The following is a 25,387-nucleotide window of genomic DNA, read 5'->3' as shown; positions in this document are numbered from 1 at the left end:
TGGGCCTATTTTTGCATTTTTCTCAAAAATTATAGTGCATTGGTAACAAGTAAGATATGTATATTATAGGGCAAGGACTACAACTACTGCACTGAAAATTCAGCAACTCAAGGCAAGTAGTTATTGATTTATTGATCAAATATTGGTTTTCCTCATTTTTGACTGTAACTCCACAACTTTTGTCTGTGCTGAAATAAAATTTCCAGTGTAGTAGTCGTAGTCCTTGCCCCTATACACATCTTACTTGTTACCAATGCGCTATAATTTTGAGAAAAATGCAAAATAGGCACAAAATTGGGCAGGGGTGTAGTACCCTTAAAGTTAATTTTTAATTACTTCCGTGATCCGAGCCGTGCGCCAAGCGTAGACGAGCGTACACACAGAAGAAATAAACAATCATGCTGATTGGCTGATCAACGCACTTGACAACAAGCCGGTTGACCCATTGGTCGTGGGCGAGGCGCGTAGTAGGCTACCTTGTCACTTCTACGCGATCGCAATTCACCAGCGCGTACCCGGCCCACGGAAGTAATAAAAAAATAACTTTAGTAACCTTTAGTTTAGTATCACGTTTTAATTTTTATCAAAAGCCAACTGCCAATATTGTAATAAATAAGTTGTGCTTTGTAGCTCAAAATTTAGAGTTTTACTTGTAAGACCAAAGAAATCAAACTGCACAAGAAGTATTGGGCTATTCCAGTTGAAATCCATACAGCTCCAATGGAAAACATGACTGTAAAATTTTTTTTGGGTATCAAATGGAGTCACTCATTTAGGAAGTCCCATATGAAATTCATACTCCCTGTGTGGAAGATTAAGGTCATCTCTCCTATGGGGTGTATGGATTTCAACAGGAGTAGCCCTTTGTTTAAATACTTAGAGAAAGGGATGAAGAAATCAGAATGAGAAATTGAAAGAGTTAGGTGACAAAGAAAGAAAAACCTGTTCTACAGATTTTGTGTTTTTGGGATGTTTTTTTAGCTGTATTAAATTGAAAAACAGCTATTTTTTGGCTGAAGTGGATTTATTTTCACAAAAAGTTTTGTGAATATGCTTGCAAAATATTATTTTCAGATTTTGAAAGATTTGTCAAGCTTACTGATTTTTTTGTAGGGTCAAAAAGCCAGACCAACCCTCCTTGGCAAGTCGGTCTGCTCATAGATCAAGGTTTTGTTGTTGTTTACTTACGTATAAATGTGTTCTTGATACCTTACTCACTGATTGGTATTCTGTATTAAATAGGCCTTCACTTTTTGATTCAATACTTTGCATGTTGTTTCTTTCATTTAAAGTAGGTTGTGAGTCGTTCAAACACAAGATTTAATGATGTTTCATTTGGGGAGAGGGAACGGGAAAAATGCATTCCACATTTGATTTTGAACCCCGCACAGACTTTGAGATGTTTTTAGCCTCAAACTGTACAACATTAGTAATCTGATAATATTTTTGTTAATTTTATCTGAAGATATGGGGTTTGACCCCTTAACCAATGACCAGCCTCTACAGTTCAACGCCAACAAAGGACCTAACATACAAATGGGTGGAGAGCAAGGGCCTGCAATGGGCAATGATTACGATAAGAAAAGTATGTCAGATTTGAACTGGTCAGAAAAGTATTGGCCTAAGTTTTTCTAATGAAGACAATGATTAATATGTTTTGTCAGATGAAACACATGCTCATTTCTAATCATTTTAGTTTGACTTACCACAATACACACATTTGCAGCTAAATTTTAGTTTGAGAATGTTTGGTGCAATCATGATGTAGACAAAACCAGACATGCTGTGTGTAAAGACAAACATAACTAGTGCTCAACCGATACCGGTATCATATCGGCCTGATATTTGCGATATCGGTATCTGATGGGATATCGGTAAAAAATTTATTTTTTAATTTTTGAAGAAAAAAAACCCATTTCAAACAAAGTTTTTTGACACCTTGGAGAACCACTGGACCTTTTCTGAAGTCATTCATTCACAGTTAATTTGACAAAAAATTGAAATCTATAATGAAGAGGTAAACATTAGTTAATAGTTTACATATTAAGGATAACAAACTGTAAATTTTTTGTAATTTTTTATTCAAATTCACTGTGAATTATACTAGCACTTCAGAATAGGTCTGACAGTGGTTCTCCAAAGTCGCCAAAAACTTTGAAAAGAAAAATTCAATTTCTTTTTTGATATCAGCCTATATTACAACATCGATATCAGAACAGCAGTCAAATGCCATATCGATTGAGCCCTAATAATAACCCATTTGTTCTTACCTGGCAATGACAAAATTTCAATAACAGTCTAATTAATTTCCTCACTTATTTGGTAACAGGTGACAGTGGAGGTGACAATAATTTTGGCGGTGACAATAACTTTGGTGGTGGTAATAACTGGCAACCACAGCAAGCAGGTGCAGCAGGCATGATGAACCCTATGGGGATGACTGGTATGGGCTTGCCAGGGATGATGCCTGGATTTAATAATGATATGGCTGGACAGTACAGTGGCTATGATCCCAATATGGCCATGGGAATGCCAGGCATGGGCATGTTTCCGCCACCTCCCATTGATATGGGCGGCAGGGAGACAATTTACCTCAAGGAATCCACACTATTTCCACCACCACCAAGTGAGTACTTAGTATTATAATGTATAATAAGTTTAAATGAAAATCATATCTAATTAGGCTCTTACTGAAATGGCAGAGGGAGGGAGAGGAGGCAGAAATCCACTCCTGCCACTTAGTGTACTCACCAAGGAAAGCATGGGGGTTCCTTGCACCCATAAAAATGGATTGGATTATAGTCAGCCAGGATTAATGTTATGACAGAGCAAGGAGGATGTATTGGGGGCACCTTCACACTGGCAAATGACATTTTAGTAAGAGCCCATAACTTTTGACATATCCTAAAAAAGTTTTAAAAAAACATATCAATTAACTTTGTGCTTTGTGCCTTATAGAGAGAATCTGTCAAGGATTTGTACTACATGCATTAAGAGGGCACAGCAAGTACCTGCTGTCGGTAAAGGACATATTTTAAAGGCATTACGGCAGTGGGGTTGAACACCCACGGCATTATGCCGTGGGTTAATTCGAGGGCTGTACATGTATATATATTGGTTTCATTGAAATGCTAAAGGTATTTTTATGAAAAAACAACAACTTTTAAGCATTTAATTAGACTCACCTGTAATATGTCACCATTTTGTGTGTGTATCAGATGCACCACCTCCGACAACCAAAGAGCGCCCTCCAGGATGTCGTACAATATTTGTGGGTGGTCTACCAGAGAATGCCAACGAGGCTATCATGAGGGAAGTATTTGAGAGGTGTGGAGTGATTGTGAGCTACAGACAGGGAAGGCGTAATTTTTGTCACATACGATTTACAGAGGAGATGCATGTTGATAACGCTGTTTTCTTGTCAGGTAAGATTAACTTTTTAATACAAACTTGGCCAGGTTGTGAGGTGACTGAACAGTATTAGACACTGTAATCTAGCACAGCTGGGTTGAAGGTGTTTTTCTTATGTTTCCTTCAGCATGTACCTATAATCGCTGTGTGTTTCATGGCATTGTCATATTTCAAAATGTTCCTCACTATTTTATATAAGGTATATTTTTGGTAATGTTTGTAATTGAATGGATGAAATTACGGGAAGGGGTATGAACGGTTGGACAGTATTTATTGTGGGACATTAGAGCACATCAGACATATCGAATTGCATTCTGAATACGAAGAATGGCCTTCTGATATCAAATAATTTTGATTTTTGAAATTCGCAATGTAATACACATTTTATGGCAAATCATTAAAAATTGATATTTTTGATATTTAACAGTACTCGAAGTAAACTTTATAAATCTGATGATTTCTACCTAAAGTGTATGTAGGTGGGATGAAAAAGCCGACGATCAATTGAAAATTTTGACCTTTCGTATTGAAGATATGGATTTTTTCCCCAAAACACAAAAAAAAAATTAGGTCTTTTGGGGAAAAAATCCATATCTTCAATATGAAAGGTCAAAATTTTCAATTGATCGTCGGCTTTTCCTCCCAGCTACATACACTTTAAGACTATATCATTAAATTTATAAAATTTACTTGAGGACTGTTATATCTCCAAAATGTGAAAAATATCAAATTTTAATAATTTGTCATAAAATTTGTATTATATCGTGAATTTCATAAAATGAAAATTATTTGATATCAGAAAGACATTCTTCGTATTCAGAATAATTTATAAAATTTACTTCGAGGACTGTTATATCTCCAAAATGTGAAAATATCAAATTTTAATAATTTGTCATAAAATTTGTATTATATCGTGAATTTCATAAAATGAAAATTATTTGATATCAGAAAGACATTCTTCATTATTCAGAATGCAATGCGATAGGTCTGAATAAGTGCTCCCACAAAAAATGCTGTCGAAACGCTCAAAACGCTCATTCCAGTTCCCTTAACTGAAACTGAAGATCGAAAACCAAGTTATAATGTGTGTTTGTCGATCAAATTGAGATATATAAATTCTGACTTATTTATTTAAGCCATTTTACCTGCAAATTGAAATTGGTGTGTAGCGTATCATGGTAATTCAGAAGTTATACATGTTGAGCCATCTTGTGCAACAGAAGGGCAATACCTGGCAATACCAGGTAAAAACTCTATCAAAAAGAATAGGGGATCATGCTGAGTCTGTTATCAACACATCCCCTCTCTAATCCTTAGTGCCGTCGTCGACATCAAAAAAACAAATTCTAAAAAAAAAAAAAAATTAATTTTCAACAAATATTTTTGGCCAGAAAAGCAAGTTATAGGCCAAAAATGACTTGTTATTCAAGGTTGGAAAACGGAGAAATACTGCTACTAAAAAAAACCCTTGATATAACAAGTCATTTTGGGCCTATAACTTGCTTTTCTGGCCAAAAATATTTTTTGAAAATTAAAAAAAAAAAATTTATGGTCGGTATACAAATTATATCAACATGTCGGCATTAAAAAACGGTGCCGACGACAGCACTACTAATCCTAGGTTCCAGGATCGTACACTAAACTAAAAAGTTATGTGCACATAAAGTCCATAAAGCATGTATGAAGTCATTAATACTCAAGAATTTTTTGGGAATGTACATATATGGAGGGAAAAGTGTATTGGTAGACAAACATAGCTTGTTTCTACTGAAGTGGGTCACTTTGCCCTTACGATGGAAAGTATTAACAATTATTACAGGATAATAGCAGTGATTGTTGCATGATCTCAAAAAAAGTAACTAACCCCCTTAAATAATGACCATTATTCAAAAACGGGTGATTGTATTATAAATCTGTCAAATGCGTTGGAAGCAGAAGCGTTGGAAGCAGACACCTCATTTGCAGCAATTGACTAAATATTGAAATCAAGGGCTCATATTGAAATTCCCTTACACAGGAAGGTGTGTGCCATCCTGCAGCTTTCCTGTGCTAGCCTTCTTTTGTTAAAATCCTGGGCAGGGTGTATCACTGATGCATATAATCTATCCGTTTTATGTCCGATAGCTTTCCTGAGGCGAGCGCTTAGCGAGGGGAATCCTGCCTTCTTTCTGTGTGAAAACGTGGTAGGGTATTTCAATATGAGCCCTAAATCAATGTAACCCAAGATTGAAAGTTCCAGTAAATTATATTGATTTAGTATTCAGTGTAATGGAAGGAAATCTGTGTAATGATATCTGAGTGTTTTTGTATTGTAAAAATTTGTATGTAAGTGCAACTTTCAAATCTGGACCTTACTACATTAAATTGACCGGTGTTTTATTGTTTTCTGGGCTATCGTATCAAATGAGGTGTCAAAATGCGCAGAAATAAATTCTGCTTCCAACGCATTTTACAGATCTGTAATACAATAGCCCCTTTTTGAATAATGGCCATTATTTAAGGGGGGTTAGTTACTTTTTTTGAGATGTTTATAATGTTGATAAAAGGTTAGCACTGCATTGTTCTGTATTGTTTTACAATCCTGCATCTATACTTGGATCTAATAATTGTATACCTTACATTATTTCAGGGTATCGAATGCGCATCGGCTCCGGGTCAGAGTCGGCAGACACGGGGCGTTTACACGTAGATTTTGCAACAGCTCGTGATGACCAGTATGAGTATGAATGCAATCAGAGGCGATTAGCAAGAGAGATGCGCCACCAACAGGAGATGGAAGGCCTGAGAATGCGTCCACCTACACCACCGCCTACAGTTATTCATTTCTCTGAGCATGAGGCAGGACAATTGAATGAGCAGTTGAAGGGTGAGTTGTATTCAAAATATTTACCAAAGAGCAGCTCCCCCACCTTTGTTTAAGCTGTAATGGGTGTAAAGCAGTACCATATTTGTACTTTATGTGAAACAGGATATAGTTTTCCATAAATAATAATCAGAGATGCCATTTTTCCGGATTTTGCCTGAATTGCGATTTTTCTTTCTGCAAAACAAAAACGATCTGATTAAATCCAGCTTGCACATCACACTTATCCTACCTATTATCGTATTCTTAAATCCTATCCCTAAACCTAATACACAGGGTCTGCAGATTATACCAGAATTATGCAGAAAATTTTATGACAACAAATTTTGATTACACCAATTGAAATCTTGTTTCAAACTAACAAATTTTTTGGACATAATTGTTACTTGTACAGGAGAAGAATCCTTTCCCAAAGCCTCTTCACAGCTCATATCATGGTTGGAACGAGGTGATTGCAGCAAGAGAACAGCCAACTCTTTCTATGGCATGATTCAAGTTGTCAACAGGTAAGCAATTGTATTTAAAGGTTGCCAGATCATTTGCACTATGCTAGAGACTGATGGAGATGCACATTATAGACCAGTTACAGCAGTTGTTAGATTAAGGCTAACCCAGCACCATAGGGATGTTTGCTTCTGGATATGCCTAACGCTGGTATATTTTGGTTCACCTTAAGTACAGTAGTGACATAAGTGCATTATTTCGCTGGTTGCATTATTGAATCGTATGCATAAAGTTAATCGTGCAGAACATACATGCACGCATATGACAGCGTTTTAACGGTGCAACTACAAAAGCATTGACGTCAGTTTAGCTGCTTAATCGAACTGTTCCACCATTAAGTTCTTTGTGAACATTCCAATATGAGCATAATTTACTTAAATTATGCACATTTATACAGTAAGTATTAAGGTCTGTGAATTAACAGATAGAACTTTGATCATAGTGTTGTTATATTCCTGATGTACCATAAGTCCAGTTCAGACAGAACTTCACATCATCATATTGGTTGATTATTACTGGAAGTGATACCTTGTTCAGTTTTTGTAAGAGATTATTTGAATGCAGAAAAATTACAGTAAACAAGGTAAATATGATACAAACTTATATATGGCAAATTAAGGCCAGAGTTAGCATGCTTGCCTTGCTTGGAGAACCAGACCAGGATTAGTGTAGGTTGAGTACATGGAATAGCGAAGGTCTATCTGGTAATCAGGTGTAAGTTTATAGGTCTGTGGCAAACTAAAGTAATTCATTTGTTATCTGATCCTTTTGGAGGAAATTGTGACCAAAATGGAAAAAAAAAAAAAAAAAAAAATCAAAGGCTGATGGAATTTTTCTTAATTTTACTGAATGTTCATGTAAATCACTTATGAAAGGCCAGTGACAAATTGTTTGTCCCACAAGTGCATCAAGTGATTGGTAATGCTACATTACTTCTTCATAAAAGGGATGAACCTTGCCCTGGGGATTCAAACCCACAAGCTCACAATTATGAGTCTTAAGACTGCTGTACCACTGTACACCATAATGCACTTTAATATACTTGATGCATATTGGGATATACAATTTGTGTCATGTGTTGGCCCTGTTATATATGTTGATTGCATCTACCTATTACCTGACAGTCATGTGAGACGATTGATGACTGACAAGCAGCAGTTTGATGAAGAATTACGACAGGCAAAAGCCTTCCACCATCAGAGGGTCACAGGAATCCTGATGCAATGTAAGTACAGTCTGCTGTATTCTCCTAAATAAGTGTACTGATGAACCATGACCCTATTACTGTCAAATATATGTGACCATCCACCACGAAGTGGTAGTAAAGTCGGCCCTAGACCATTTTCTGTTTATTGCAGATTTTGAAATAATGCACTTTCAGCTTTAAAATGACACCTCAACCAGCTTCATCGGACATCTGGAAGTGAAGTTATGGTTCATCAAAGGTCAAATTCCTAATATATTTTACATAGAAATCCATATACTGTTTTTGATTGTATCTCAAAATGGAAAATGCCGACTTTACGACCAGTTTGTGGTGGACGGGCACATATTCAATACAGGTGACTTGTTTGGATTGAATACAGAATATCTTTGCCGGTCCCTCTTTGTAGACAGTGGCATGAACTGAAATAAAAACCTCCAAAAAGCAAGGAAAATGAGAGTGAGAGACAGAAAAACAGAACATCACTTCTGTAATATGTACATAATCTGATCTAATCAGACCAAAGTTGGTAATAATAAAATTGAGATATAAGCAAAAATAAGGAGCGAAAAAAACAGATAGCATAAGGAAATGGGCATATAACAAGTTCATAACTTCGCAAACAAGCATGCCAGAAATTGTAGGATTTCAGCATCAGTAAAGTTAGTAATTGTAAGAACTCAATTTTGTACTTTGGTCTGAGTCACAGAGTTAAAACCAGAGAACCAGGACTCGACCGCCATCTTGATACAGGCATGGAGCAAAAATTGGGGGTATTCGGTTTCCCTCAGAATGCGCTCGAGGCATCCGTTGTCATGCAAGCGCGACATGGGTGATGGGCGCATTTGAGAGACGCACTTGATGCGACCTACACGCGAGTACCAAGACGCTTCAGATGACACACAGAATTGTTTTCTTTCGTTTCCGCGCACTGTCGGCAAGGACCCGAATACCCCCAATTTTCTCCCCATAGCTGACGGCGCGATTGTATGTGGCGGTATAGGGAGTCCCGGTTCTCCTTCTCTAATTCTGTGGTCTGAGTAGATCAGACAGTATTCATACATGCCCAGTTTGCAGGTAGTTGAGGGCTTGTGTATACACTGGTAGAAGGAATTTTGTGAAACACTTTATACATTGGAATTGTTATCTGAATTGATCTGGTTTAGAAAAGTAATCTTGAAAATAGAATTAAGATGCTGTGATTTAAGTCAAAATGGTAGCACATGGTATTTAATGACTGCATGCTCCTGATTGTAGCTGACTTAAATTACAAGTACATAGAGAGTGATTTTTCAAGAAAATTTGAATCAGATCAATTCAGTTCATGTTTTTCATACAATTATTGCTTGAAGGTAAGTTTTCACCAGAGTTTTTGTTAAATAGATGTTGGTCAAAGTAGAAATTGCTGGGACATGCCTGTGTGTAAACAATAAACGGGATTATCATCACCAGGATTTACCATTGCCATCAGCAAATGAAGTAGCAGATACTCCTTTCACCTTTCTATGTTTTGTCATTTCATTCAATTTGAATTCCTAGAGGTCTTGCCAAAATGTAATTGAATACTTTGTCTACATCGACCTGTGAACCCAACTTTGGCATGACCTTTGCACTTTGACCATTGGTTCATTACATCTGCTATGTCTGTTTAACAAAAGCTTTGGATGTAATACAAAGTTCATAGTTTTTTAGTCTCGTGAATAGTACACAAATATTGACTGCTATGAGGTGTATGGTTAAAATTATAGGCCCAAGGTGATCTCAAAAGTCAAAACCATGACTATGCCCTGAGGCGTAGCCAAGGGACATAGTCATGTTTTTGAGATCACTGCGGGCCTATAATTTTAACCATGCCCCGAATAAAAAGCAGTCAATATTTGTTTTATATACCAAACCTTAAGATTCTTGTCATCTGTTTGGTTAAAAGCATCGATTTTGGAAAGAGAAATTAATAGTTTCAATGCGAACGGCACAGATTACAATCTACGATTTCCGCAAAAACATTAACGTGTTCGTAATGTCATTTTATGCTGGGAACGAAGCACGCAGGACTATGCCAGGGGAATAGTTACTTTTGCGGGCATAGTCAAAACTATGCCAGCGCTTTTAACCAATCAGATGGTGGGAATCTTTAGGCAAGGTATATAATTACATATAACACATAAGTGGAAAATTTCCCATCTGATTTGAAAAGTACTACATATGTGCTGTCCAGTGACACTAAATGCAAGTACCCAGAATTCCATGTCTTCAAGAACTGGAAGTATTGAACAAGAGTATGTCTGCAAGTAAAAAATGTTTTGGCTAGATTTGGTAAGATCGGAAAGAAAGTACTGTAATAGAACTATTTCTGGCTAGAATGGGAAGCATCCTGCCACAAGATCATCATGCAAAGCATGTATAAGTCAGTCTGTCAGTGTCAAGCAATATTTTAATGTCACCCTCTACATGTGAGTTTATAGGAGGACAGTCTTAATCAGTAAGTTTTAGTCATTGCCATAGTGATCCATGATTTTTTTTCAGTCATTGAAGTAAGTTTACCACCAAATTTGAGTGGTCTCCCATTTGATGGTCCCATTATATATGTTTTACCTTTCTTGCTCCTAAAGTCACCCTCATAGAGCAGGTCTTCAATAGTGCCAGCAAGCAAAGGGCATGGGATCACTTCACCAAGGCGCAGCGGAAAAATCTAGACTTATGGAGAAAACAAGCAAAGGTAGGGTACTGATGACATGGGATGTTAATTTGGATGCATGGAACAGACTTTGTTGCATAATTTTGGGGTGTCAAGAAGTTTTAAAATGAAAAAAACTTAGAAATGAAAGTATTGATGTAAATGAAATAAAAGGATCTGATGTGGAGCATGTCTTTTTAGGCAGAGTTATGAACTTCATAAGTTTACATTACATTGCAGAAATTACACTTTTAGTTGGAAAGAATCTGATACATGCATCCAAACTAATCCATTTCTGAAGATCAACCAGACAGACTGACAGACCGATTGATAACCCAAGATTCTTGCCCTCCCCCCCATTAAAATGTTTTTTAAAAAGGATATAAATGTCAAAAATGTGTACACCATGATTGATTCATCAGAAAAGAAACAATATGTATAGCATTCTGTTATTTATCACACAGACAAGGTTGCTAAATATGTATGGTAGCAAAGACTGTAGAATAAGGTTTTAGATTGGCAAATGAAAGTAGTATTGTTATGAACTAATGTATGAAACAATTATCACATAACAAACATATTGTAACTCATGTGAGGAAATAAGCTCAGTTGTTGGGACAACATCTATATTTACTAAATATGTGGTGACATGAAAATTACCTATATATGAAGAGGGTAAGATTTGATCAACCACTGGAAAATATGGCTATGGATCTGGTACACGGCCATCAAGTCTCAACATGCTGACTTCACCTTCGTTACAAAAATGGATAGCAATTTTGACAAGAATATAATGTCGAAATGGGTAAGATTTGATCAGTCAGCTGAAGACATGGCATCAGACCTTAAAAACCAAGGTGGATTTTTTTTTTTGTGGACGGTACACAAAAGCTTCCCCAAATGAAAAACTGAAGAAGACCTTTATGAAATTGGTAAGACTTGATTAGTCACTGTAAGCCATGGCTGTGGAAGATGTACCATACTCTCATGCATATAAGACACAGCTTAGACAGATGGCTAACCCTATGGAGATGAACACACTGGCCTCATCAGCTGATGATGAAAATGGCATCGGTTTTATATGAAACGGGTAAGATATGATTAGTAAGTAGAAGGAATAGCCATGGACCTTACCGGCAGGTGGGATTTCTATTGAGCTACAAAAATGAAAACTAAGCAAGCAAAAGTGTGATCAGGCAAGTAAGCATGAAAAGCAGCAAGAGTCAGGGATCTGCATACATTTGGTCGTTCGGAAGGAGGAGAATGAAATAGATTGCAAATAGTGCATCTCAACAAGTGAAGCAGTGCCAGAAGCAGGTGAAACTATTTCATGCGTCATTCATTGAGTAAGTGAAGGTTATACATCTGTGCTAAATACTTACATACATGAATAGATCTAGATTTAAGATTTTACAAGTTGAGGTATAATTATATGTGTAATTAGAATTTTGACTAGAACATGTGAGGTTTCAATAGACGAAAGAAGGAATAAGGGGTAACAATAACAGTATTGAAATAGGGTATCGAGTGTTATAATTTAATGCACCATAGGTATGTCAAGCATGACATTAAGGTGGCATATCCTTAAACACATTTTCATATGAAGATCTCACAGCTGGATAATACAGAGATCTGTATAAAAGAGATAAGGGAAGTTGGACTGTACTGCAGTATGCCAAGAATCAGACATTAGACTTATGTGAAAGAGATATGATAAATATCATGTTACTGAAAACAAAGGAATGCAAAACACATACAATTAACTTTATTTTGCTTCACTCAAAATGTGAAAAAATGGACAGATTTTGCTTAAACTCCCATTTTTCCTGCTAGATCACCTTTCATAAGTAAACTGACTGCCCTACCACAACAAAGTCACACCTGGACAATGACTGGAGATCATAGAAACAGACTGTAGTGCTTTAACATGCACATGCATATTATTGTAAAGGGGTTGAATATAGGGATTTGAAATTGGTGCATTGGGCTATTCCAATTGAAATCCAAATCTCCCTTGGGAAAACATAACTTTAATCTTCCACACTGGGAGTGTGAATTTTTGGGGTTACCTGAATGGGTAACTCTATTTAAAATCTACACCCCCATGTCATGATGTGTTGGAGAGTAAGGTTATGTCTTCCACATGGATTTCAACTGGAATAGCCCATTTCAGATGTTAATGTAGATAGGTATACAGGGGAAAGATGAACCACACATACAGTGTAGCACACTAGCACACAAACATGACATTACAATGGAAATATAATATGCATAACACAGATAAGCCAGAGAAAAAAATCCCTGATAAACAAGTCTGAAGTCTGGTACTTATGGATGAGCGATCAGGGTAAACAGTACAAACAACACAACAAACCAGTGTTTAAGATCAATTAAATGATTAAATTACCCGCCAGCCTAATTGCAGGTAAGCATCATTAATTTGAACTTGTGCGCTAGTTTGTAGTGTTGTAGTGGTTTTATGTTCTAGTGTACAATGTGCAAGTGTACAATGCGCAAGCCTCTTCCCTTGTTTGTAGATAGGTAATTAACTACCTGAAACCATCTTACGGTGAAAATTAGTTAGACAAATATGTCACTTGGGCCCTTTTGTTATGGTAAAAAAGCCCCACAGTCCCCAGCTATTTGGTGCTGATCACTCTACAGACTAGACAGACAGACAGTAAGACAAAAACGGACATAAATTGTTAAGTTATATGATACACAATGTGAATATCTATGTATGATGGTCTACAAGGATGCTTCATATGGTAACATAACCACCTTCTAGCCAGGACACGAGGCAGTTATGTGATCTTATTGATGACATAGGTAAGAGTTATCCAGGACAATAACCAGGTGGTGAAAGCAAGAAGGTTGAATCTGCATATTAGGAGTCATATATAGATTGGACATTTTAAATGAAGGTTTCTTTTTCAAAAAATCATGTCTGATTTGCAGCAACAAGCTTTCTGAAAAGAACGAACAAGGAATGTACCATTATGGTGAGATAAAGTTGAAAATGAAAGTATGGACAACTTCAGTAAGGAGCTTAGAAAATCATGATGTGATAGAATTCAACCAGATGACCAAGAAGACTGCCTTTTGCATAAATAACAGTCTTGCTCTTACCAAACAACTTGAAAAACTGGTGACAAAATGTGATTGCCATCAAGGCAATTGATCTTTGGTTTGTCTATGTAGAATGTCAAGTAACCTCAGAATCAGGATTGGGAGGCATATATTCTCAGCCATAAGTTGTTATGATTACAGAGAGATCAATGTATTATTGCAAATGAATATAGATTAGCTCAAGTTCATGTATTTTAATGTCAGGTAAGTAGTGGGAGTTTCACAATTTGCAATAAAGTGAGATCAGTTATATTTGTTGGCATTGTTTTCATTGTATTTAGGAATTGGCTACTGAAGTATAATATCATTTGCGATCCTTTGCAATTCCAGTTCCGTGGTTGAAAATTGCAAATTATGAGTCTAATATGCTAAATAAGATATGGTCCTTATATGAAATTCCAATATTTTTTTTTGCTTCAAGTGTGAGCGTTTGTAGGAATTTTGATTTAGATTGTGTTTGACAAAACAATCAAATATTTATTCATCTCTTTAGTTTTTGACTTCTGTGATTGAAACTTGATTGTATGAAATGATCTGCATCACTGCTTTTTCACTGGGCGTAACTTTGTTTTTCCATTTTAAGCTGGCGATGGCTGGTGCAGTGGGCTGTGAAACATTAATAAGAGCCACTGCACATTTTGACATTGCAAACATTTTTCTGCCAGTACTCCATGTAAAATGCATTCTTTATTGTACTGGTCTTTATAAGTAGATGAAAGAGTGCTGGATGCATTCAAGCATTTTGACACACAGTCATGCACCAGCAGCATAATGCACAGAAAATATTGAACTACGTACTGGCAATCAGTCAAGCCAGATAAAATTGTGCACTGAAGGTGAAAAACGATGTCTCAAGAGCTTGCGAAGAGTTTAAATCTCCTGACTCAAACACCGTCAAAATAAGCTTTAGATGTTTGAACCTTTCAAAACATACATTCTTACACACATGAAACACTTTCACAAATTTGTGTTAGTCACACAATTTTTCCTGTATACTTTTAAAACAGATTTGTTACAATATTTTTGTTAAAAATGGAAAAAAAAATTGGCAGAAAAAAATGATACAAAATGATTACGCACCGCAGCTCTAAGCAGCGTTCGAAATAGGGCCGGTCAGCCGGCCATTGGCTTGTAACTTTTTGGCCTGGCCGGTAACTTTTCTGACTGGCATCTAGTTTGCAAGGTCAAGCCCGGCTGGCCTGTAACTTTTTGAGGCATATTTCGAATACTGGCTCTAAGATTTGTTTTATCCCAGGTTTTGTTCCTATCTAAGGTGCAAATGTATGAGATATCATCAATTTCTGGTTAGGCACAACATTGTTGGGTACAGCATAACCAATTAACAAATGGTTATGCAAAGAACCCACTACACCATGGTTTGGGCATTAATCCACTTTCATTTGATTGTGTACAGGAGCTTAAAGCTAACCAGCAGGAAGAGTTAGGATTAAATGAGAAGGGAGAAGAAGACATGGACTTGTCTGATGAGGAAGAGAAACCTAAACCAAAGAAACAGAATGTTGAGATAACAGTGATTGAGATTCCTGATGATGAACCACCAGATGCTAAACGGATTAAGATGATGGCAACTGAAAGTAAGCATTTCTTGTTATTACATGTTGGATGCAGTATTAGAGTGAGAAAAATATCATTTAGGGCCATTGAATCCTGAAAATAGCTCGGATTATGAATTCTACACCAATATTGAAATTGTATTCTTAATAGATATGGGGTTGATTTCAGTAACATTTGTGACATGTCAAAAGTCCTTTGATATTCACCCATGGTAAGTCCAAACCCACACTAAGTCCTAAAAAATAAGTTATGTTGCATTGCATTATTTTATTGAAATCAACCCCCTGAGTTGTTTGCACTGTCATTTCAAAAATAAGTTGATGAGCTTTGCCTCAGTTGCTTGTGCAAAACATGTGCCTATGTACATAAACTATACGAAATTCAGCTTCACACAAAATGTGAAGTAGGCATATTACCATTAATGCATTGTAACAAATGCAGATAGGATGACACTTGTGAGTATTGTCAAGTTTGGTTTAATTCATTTGCCTATATGTGACGTGTCATGTCAAAAGCAGACACTTTTGGGCAGGATCATAAATGGAGAAATAGCCAAAAATCTGCCGGGATGATTTTTTTTCACAATTTGGGTTTGTTCTTGAATTTGTGATGTTATTAATGTTAAAAATATTGTCTGATAGTTTCAGACCGAATATAACTGGCATCTTGTATTTTTGAGACATTTTTCAAGGTAATTCCTACTCTCAACATTATTACCGATATCTCAATTTCCAATTTTATATTACCATAACTTACGAACTCATTATCTTCGCTTAGGAATGTCCGATTTCATTGGGGAAAATGGCGTTATGGAGCAAAATATCTCTATATTTAAGATATGTAAAAACCTCAAAATTTATAACCTGCCCAAAAGTGTCTGATTTTGACATAACACGTCACATATTATTAAAGAACTTTGAACAGTAATTAAGTGAAAATTTGGCTGTAAAATGACATTAAATAACAACTGACCCAGATCTAGCATTTTGAGATTTTTTGTGCAATTTTTTAGGGTCATTTGCACCAAGGTCAGGGTTTTACATTAGCTTGTATAAAAGGTGGAACCATATATACAAACAAAAAGTAAGAAATTTGAAAGTGTTACTTGTAAAGAGAATGAAACTGATCTTGTTTCAGATGAACTGATTAGTGTAAAGGAAGAGAATCAGAGTATGCAATGTCAGATAGAAGCTTACAAGAACGAGGTGGAGATCATGAAAGGTGACCAGAATAAATACAGTGAAGAGAAGGAGACACAAATCAAAGCATTACAGCATGCATTAGTTGGCATGCAACAGGTATGTATCACCACACCCTAGACGTTGGGAAAAAATGCTTCTTCAACAAAAAAATGAGCTTGTAAGTGGTTGTAATGGGCTATTCCATGTAAAATCCACACTACCCCTGTGAAAGATTTAGTAAATATCTTCCACAGAGGGAGTATGAATTTCAAATGGAATAAACACATTAGCAGCTCCATTTGAAACTCTCCCTCCCTCTGTGGAAGATTCCGGTTAGATCTTTGTCAGAGGGTGTATGGAATTCAAATAAAACTGCCAAATATGTTTATTCCATTTGAAATTCATACTCCCACTGTGGAAGATATTTCCAAAATCTTCCACAGGGGTAGTGTGGATTTTAAATGGAACAGCCCAATTCATCCATGTTCATAATTAAGAAAATAGGACACATTTCTTCAGTGTCTGTCATACTTCAAGTCGAGCATATTCAAATGAATGATTCATACATGAATGAAGAAGCATCTTCTTCAAGGTCTTAACCCACCTGGTCTTGGCCTATAAATTCAAACTCAAGTTTAACTCACTTCTTTCACATTCTTACATTGCCACCTAAAATAAAGTCAAAATTTGTTACCCAAAACTCTTACTCAAATAATTAAATGCATCATGCTATTAAATGATTGTTGATCAAGTCACAATTGGAACTTTGCATATTTTTGGTCTCAATTTGATTGTTGCTATTTTCTCTTGATTCAAATCAACAGCAACTTATGGAAGCAAAAGCTAAATTACGTAAAGAAGAAGAGGCTAGAGAAGCCAAGAAATCATCAGCCACAGATGAGGCGGAATCCGCTAGCACATCAGCGACCACAAGCGAAAAGAAAACGGAGGCAGAGACTGCATCAAATGGTTCTGATATAGTGCCACCAGGTACGGAATCGCCACCACCGGTACCTGTACAGGCTGCAGTAGAACCTAAAGTGACTCCTAAAATGACTCCTAAAGTGACTCCAGTGATAGTCCATCTAAATGAGAGAGAAGCACTCCTTGTTGGTATGTATATTGTACAGCAATGAAGGAATACTGGATTGAATTTTTGTGTGTGTGATGTAAAAATCCAGCTGAAAACTAGAAAATGGTGAAATGCAGGTTGATTTTATATGCATGGTTTGGGGAAATTTTGTTTGGAATTCCAAAATTGTAACTTACTTATGCATAGAATTTTGAATTTGTCCACAAGGGGGGGGGGGTCAATTGTAATAGTCCAATTCCTTTTCATTTTACTTCTTGTCACATCAAAGCTGGGATTTGTGAATGTAACCACATAGAGTTGTACCTATGGCAGACTGTCATTTTTGCCATGTGTCAACTTTGCCATGTTTAATACATGCACCATTTTCTTTAGACCATAATTAACAGCCAGTGGAGAAAATATTTACTGACCCCTGCCACAGTGATCCCAACAAAAGTGTCAGACTATAGTACAATAACAGTGTATCTTTTACATTCATTTACAGGTTTCATGTCAACATTCCTCCATGTTCATCCATTTGGTGCATCAGTGGAATACTTATGGTCTTACCTACAGCGCCTAGATCCAACCACTACATCAATTGAAATTGAACTCCTCTTGAACAAATTCTCAAAGATCTTCAAGCAAGAGCTATTCGGTGTAGGAGCAACACTCGAGAAACGCTGGAAATTTGTTGGTTTTACAACATGCTTGGGAACTACAAAAAAGTGATGTACTTCTGAAGTAGACACCAGTTTACATAGCTTGCTTATCACATGTTCCAATCAGAGTGTACAAGGCATATTAGAGCCTTTATGTATAGTCAAATCCACTTTGTGTTGGGCTAGTGGCCTCAGACTAGGATATGTGGGCCAAAAACATGTGATATAGCATATAACCACGCCAATTTGAGTTGGCCATGACAATTTCCTCAAATCGTCCTGACCAAAAATAGCGCAAGGATTTCATGCATCACAGTTTGTCAGCTGAGCTATAATGCAGGAGTGCAGAATTACCATTGTAAACTATGTGGATTCCCCTAGAATATTTTATTTTTGAAACTGCTCTGCTCCGCAGAAATATTTGCAAATATAGAGTAATTGCTAATGTCACTCGCCCAATACATATATTATATTTGGGGGTACAGCACAGATTTTGGACAATTTTTGTCCAAAGGGTTTTCATCAGTTTGTACACTACAGGTTCACCCCGTGTTTCTGATACTAGTTGGTAGCTTGTGGATGGAATCATTTCATGCTGTGGAGGTAACAATGCCAAGTACATTAAAGATTATGAACTCAAGCTGTAAAACCACAGACTACTACAGACTAATTGCTGCTTTGCATGCAGTCATTTCTCGCATATTCATGAGGGCCGATCATTCAATCTTGCATGTCTAACAATCAGGCCATCATTGTGTGCCTTCACATTTATGCGGTAGAGTGTTGCGTGTTTTCGCATTTACATGAAAGACCGTAAAAATATGCGGTTTGTGCATTGCAGTTTTGTCTATCGCACTTCTGGAATGATCTGGGACTTTGTCTGTAGTAGTCTGTGTATATGACAATGGCAAGAAGTGCTGAATATACAGGACTTGTCTTAAAGTGCTGGCACTTAGCCAAGAAAGTATATGCAGCTGTTTGATATGTACTAAAAGTAAACATTATTTATATGAGGTAAGGGACCGTTCACAAACACTTGTAAGGGGGCTCTGATGCAAAAACATTTTATCACAAACTTTTTTCAGGGCCCCCTTTACAGACCTTGAAAATTTCAGGGCCCCCCTTTTTGACATGAAAATTATGGGTCAATCCCATAGAAAAGCATTTTTAACTCAATTTTTCCAGGAAAATTTGTGGTCATTTTTTCAGGCCCCCCCTTAGGAGGGTCAAAATTTTCAGGCCCCCTTTTTGCATCAGGGCCCCCTAACAAGTGTTTGTGAACGGTCCCTAAGAACCAGCATTGTTTGATCTTGTGTAGAATAATTTTGCCATCTGTAGTAGTAGTTGATTATTATTGTCACACTGTTTTATATATCTGTAGAAGGGGGATTTTTATGCTTTCATCAAGGAAATGGAACCACCAAAATCACCATATTTTCACAAGTATACTTTGTGAACCACAAGGAGTGTTGTATGGGGTCTAATATGCACAAAGCTGCCAGTTAGTACTGATTTGCACTATTTTATGCTGATTTAAAGAATATTGACAATTGCTGAAGAAAACTAAAAATGCTAGAGTACTGAGAAATGTTTTAGGAGGGTATTCTCATTAGATCTCTGAATGTCCCTTTAAAGATACTGTATTCAACCTAATTAAAGCAATAATGTGTGATTTGCATAAAGAATAGATTCCTATTTAAATGTTTGTTTTCACTGATCACATTATCCCCTTTTAATTTCGAACCAAACAAATGAGAAATGAGGTACAACAAAGAAAATTGTGATTTCATTCCACGCTTACAATTCGTGTACTACGCTCGCCGATCGTAATATGTAATACTACACGGAGCATCGCGCTCGACGTGTGTACACATAAGCTGACATCCACGGGAGATGTTAGCAAGCAGTCAATCGATGAACTCTGAATAAAACCGGGTCAACCCGGTTTTAATATAAAAAGTTAAATTTTACTGTTATTAAAGCACTTCAGGCTTAGTCTTTTAGGTGGTATTTTAGTACACCACTGGGCATTATAATTATGCAAAAAGTAGAAATCCGAGTAAAATTGAGGGAGTCGCTGTGAAGCAAATCACACATTATGGCTTTAACACCTAATTATTACCACTTGAGGACTTCTCTATCTTCTTTGTCTTTAAAAGCACCCTTTTCATTGCACTTAGTTTCAAAATCGGCTAGAAATTGTAAATTAAGTCACATTGTTTTATTATCCTTGCACTAAAATCAGGCACTATAAATCCATTACAAATACATTCTTACATTTTTAAGTTTCTTTATGATCCAGTATCAGTAATGAATATTACACATTTCAAAATAAGATTTTTTATACTGTATATACTGTTCTTTTCGTGAGTTTTGCAAAAGGGACTTGGAATAAACTTCATATAGATGTGAAATAAACAACTTGCAACAATTCTTAAACATAAAAATCATGAAAAATTCTGTATGCAAAAACAACAATGTATACAGTACATGATTTGAACAAGATTGAGACTAATCTGGCAGAGGAACAAACAGTGTAGGAGTGGAGTGGAATCGTTGGCAATTTGTGGATTGTTGGTAGCACAGGGGCTGGTATTTCATAATTCGGAGGAAGACCATTTAAAGCCAACTGCATAATAATTATTGTTATACCTAATTGTTTATGACGTTTATGGACATGGGCAGAAGAAGATTTAAGCCCTTCCCTATGGGTGATATAAGTATACTTTATTTAACTCATAAAATTTGTTTTTTGTCACTGCAGTAGAGATGTAAGTGGCGTGAAGTGACATAAGGTAAAGGTGTGTGAATTTGGGCTATAAAGTCTGAAAATAAATAAAATTGCAGAAATTTGGAGTTCCGAAAAGCAGTATTTCCTGCAATTGCAAGAAATCTTACATTGCTGCTGCAGGTGTCAGTAAATTGTATATAAATTCATGATGTAATCAGTTGACTATAAGTAGGGATGACCAATGAACCATCAACTTGATTAGAACACTCCCATAGACATGCAGGGAGCTCAACTGTGCACTACTTGCACAGACATTTCTAAATTGAGCTCATTCTTTTATTTTTCATAATTTTTCTGTAAAAATTGGAGATGTTAATGCCAATTATGTTTTGTAACTATCCTGCAAATTACAGCATCATAACTTATTTGGTTTTTCTGTAAGTGTGAGTCAAAATTGGTCCATCGCCACAGTGCGCTTAATTGCCAGTGGCCCAGTGCAGCACTGCTCAGAATGGCACAAAATATTCAGATGAATAAGATCAGGTGAACACCTTGACCTACTGAGCTGTAATTTGGCAGAGTTGTTGTTATTACCTCTATCATACCCTCTGTAAAAAGGAAAAAAAACGGACAAGTAGATCTCGAGTTAAAAATTAAATCACCAGCTTCCCTTTGGAATTTCCAAACACCTTTCAAATCATGTTAAATAGACACCTTTCTGAACATAAATGTGAAGTTTCATGCTCATTTGTTGTATTATTCACCTGATCTCAACCCTAAACATTTTGTTATATTTATACCATCTGCACTGATTTTCTGCTAGACACGCACAGGAGCTGTACTTTTAAAATATGCGCCTAATCAATAATGAGTCTTTCACTCCATTGTTAAAGTACTGTGCTCCCTGTAGCATATGGAGTGACCAGTCCCTGGAGTGTGATGGTTTTGTAGCACATGACAGTATTCATTCAAGCCTATCAAGGTCAGTTATTAGCCACTTGCTGAATGGCTGGGCATTATCAGCTATCAAAGAGATACCTTATGCTGCTGCCAATCACAATAGAGGTTAAACATTTTGTTAAAACCCCAGAAGTGATATCAGGACAAAGCTGTGCATGTTGGTACTTGATTGTTTGGATTCCTATGTTGAAAATCCCTTGTAGTACATTAGTATTTTTCTTATGTGTAGTGTATATTGTTGTGGAAAAAAGTTCACCTGGACTTTTGATTTTGTGCCACTTTGGCCATTATGGATGATTTTTGGCAAATGTTTTCTAAAAGCATGATTTCAGTGCCTCGGTTTGAAGAAATACTTAATGCTATTGACTAGTAAAGTGCCATTTCATAAGAAACCCTTTGATACTTTCTTAATATGCTTGTTTCATGTTTGCATATATATTAAAATAAAGAAATATAAAAAGGTAAATATATGCTTATACCAATTTTGCTCACATTGCTATATTTAGACTTTGTCAATTTATTTCGCTCCAATGACCGGTCAGAATGGGAAACTTTGAAAATTCATAATTCAAAAGTTTTTGACCGATTTTGACCATTAACCACCAAAATACTTCTGTTGATGAGTTCTTTCCAGAAAACAATCTTTTGTAGCAAAAGGGGCAACATGAAATTATGATGGTCATCCCTACTATAAGGCACTGAACAAAGTATAGCCAGCTCAGTGTTACCTGCACACTGCATTGGTTTGTGGTCAAATTTTACAACTTCACTGAGTGATATGCAAGGTGCAATTTCATTATGTAAGATGATACGAAAATGAATGCGAGTCATAAATAGTGTAATTAATCCTTTTTATCAGATCTCTTTAGTTGTACTAATGTAAAAGTGGAAATTTTCTCACTACATTTATTTTTGTGCTCTTCGTGTTTGAAGCTGCGACTGTAAAAATAACGATGCGCAAATCTATTCATTTTGTGTATATATATAGGTCAATATAGGAAATTTAGAATCGCAAATTTATAAACAAGGGAAACAGTCCATAGTTGACAAAGAGCAAAAAGTAATGTGCGAAAAAATTACCAATTTTACAGTATCAAATGACTCTGTGTCGGTGTTAAAATAACATCTTTTCAATAGGATTAAAGTGGAATTGTAAGTTACAGACTACAGTGGCAGCCCTGGCTGGTGACAACATTTTGAATTTATGAGGCATGCTTAAATTGTTCTCCTATGTATCGGACACGTCAGTGGTAACGATGTAAAATTATGTTAATAAACTGATTATTTCATTGTTTTAGTAACACCATGTGCAAATATTTGTCTTTAATTTATAAGAGAATATGCTAGCAAGATTTGCCCCATGATGGTATGCCACCCATTCTGTTTGGTGGGTCATTGTGATATGCTTTGGTTAACTCAAAACTTGCATTGAATCACTTACATTGATATTGCAAGATAGAAAACACCATAAAAATACATCCACCCACCTTTAATTCTCTCAGTCGGGCTGTTCCATCTATTGCACTTATCCACTTCTCGCGAAATCCCCATTGGTACAGGGGCTTTCAGTTCAAGTCAATTTTTTTCAGCACAGAAAATACCAATTTGCCTTGTCTTTGGTAATTATTTAAAGTTGATTTCCCTGATAAGAAATCAAATATTTGGAATTGTTTCATGAAGAGGTATTTTATGGCAAGTTTTGTGATTTCCCCCATTGAGTGCAATGTCCGAAAGGGCAAGATGGAACTGCCAAATATCAGGAAAAGCAACCAATGGGAAGAAGCGATCTATTGCAAGTAACGTCATGCTGACCGACAGAATGCACCTAGGTTTTACTATCATTGAGGTATGGGACTTTTTATTTTTCCGAGAAGATCAGGTAGAGCAACTACTTGATTATATTTCTACATGTTCATACTACATACTCTAAAAATTTCAGAAGAATAGCATCAGTCATGAAAAATAAAATTTCCCTCGACGAGCATTCTCCATAGAACTACATGTAAAGGATGGTTACAGAAAAATAGTCCTAAAATAAAAATGACCAGTTCTTTTTTGCCCAAATTTTGCATATGATGTAGATTTAACATCTAGAATATAATGCAACTGGTGTCGTTACTGCTCTTCTAAATTCATTTATAAAATATCCGCCTCAGACCAAGGTGAATGCTAAATGAAGTGCATTTCAACAAGTGCATTTCGACTGCCGAGTGCCAATAGTGGGCAAGTTCAATAGCTATCCTGTGAACACTGGGCAATTTACACAGTATACTGTACTCATCTACACATGCCAGATATTGCATTTGCCCACTTATGGTACTGAGCAGTCAATTTGTCAGAAATGGGGGATGGAATATAAGTTTTTCATAAGGCAAAAAGTCTCTCAAAGCTGTGATAGGGATTACTGTTTAGTAGGAAATTCTCATGGTTGCAAAAGTCGTATACATATGAATATATATTAAAATAACAACAAATATTTATAATTTAGCATAACAAGCAAGTTTATTTCAAGAATCTTTACACACCTTTAGTACATTATAAAAGGGAATATGGTTACATTAAGATCATATAAAGTATATAAATACATCAAATTATTTGGTATGTTACAGTGGATTAAAGTCATGTAGACAAAATTCAATCATATAATTTTGTTTGTGGAAGACCAAATGCCACAAATAATGTCCTTAGGGACACACATTCAAGTGATGGTAATTAGTATTAATATCATGAGGGGTATCCTGACACAGCAGTTCCCAAATTCATGTCCCTTCCTCCATGGAAATTTAACATCAAGTCTGTCAAAGTTCCTATATTTAGTGTGTTAAATTTAGTCAACTCAAAGCAAAAGTATGATTTCTTTGTGAAAGTCATATTGCAGCAAACATTGACTCAATTAAACAAACAGACAAGCACCTAATCAGCTGGAAGCTGTTATTTAGGAAGCAAAATTATCAAAATAGATCATACGCGACCTCCTACAAAATGAGCATAAAGGTGACAAAACAACTTTTTGAGATTTGAAACCCTTATTTTATAAAATCATATCAAAACAAGTGCTGGGCATACACAATTAATAAACGTATATGCAGGGGCAGTTCTGCATTAAGGGCTCGAATAGCGACATTTTTACGTATTTATTGTGGGACCTGAAAGCACATCAGACTTATCAAATTGCATTTTGAATATGAGGAATGTCCTGATGATATCAAATAATTTTGATTTTTTGAAATTTGCGATATAATAAATGAACACTGCCAATGACAACTATATACATAGTGCATCCAAGGCTGTAATTTAAAAATAAATAGCTGAACATATGATCCAAAATTTAATGGAAGGATTGTTTTATCACTGAAGTGACTTACATATACAATTAAAATCCTAATATATGAAAAAGATACATTTTTAATTGTGTATGCTC

At 36.1% G+C, this 25,387-nt stretch overlaps 1 protein-coding gene across 1 annotated transcript in view; it reads left to right on the top strand.

Moving 5' to 3' along the window:
• The window catches only part of LOC140154865 (ecto-NOX disulfide-thiol exchanger 2-like), a 32,604-nt gene extending 13,748 nt beyond the window's left edge, over positions 1–18,856 (top strand). The window contains exons 3-13 of the mRNA XM_072177515.1: positions 1,466–1,585; positions 2,330–2,626; positions 3,219–3,425; positions 6,041–6,277; positions 6,669–6,780; positions 7,903–8,003; positions 10,592–10,698; positions 15,200–15,380; positions 16,498–16,658; positions 17,366–17,654; positions 18,119–18,856. Of these exons, the coding sequence (XP_072033616.1) occupies positions 1,466–1,585; positions 2,330–2,626; positions 3,219–3,425; positions 6,041–6,277; positions 6,669–6,780; positions 7,903–8,003; positions 10,592–10,698; positions 15,200–15,380; positions 16,498–16,658; positions 17,366–17,654; positions 18,119–18,345 (2,039 nt within the window). The 3' untranslated portion in view covers positions 18,346–18,856. The remainder of the gene's footprint in view (positions 1–1,465; positions 1,586–2,329; positions 2,627–3,218; positions 3,426–6,040; positions 6,278–6,668; positions 6,781–7,902; positions 8,004–10,591; positions 10,699–15,199; positions 15,381–16,497; positions 16,659–17,365; positions 17,655–18,118) is intronic.
• Positions 18,857–25,387: the final 6,531 nt, after the last annotated feature.

Source organism: Amphiura filiformis, chromosome 6 (assembly GCF_039555335.1).
Source record: "Amphiura filiformis chromosome 6, Afil_fr2py, whole genome shotgun sequence".
Classification (NCBI taxonomy): domain Eukaryota; kingdom Metazoa; phylum Echinodermata; class Ophiuroidea; order Amphilepidida; family Amphiuridae; genus Amphiura; species Amphiura filiformis.
Note: the sequence above shows the minus strand (reverse complement) of the source record. Positions and strands in the feature narration are given on the sequence as shown.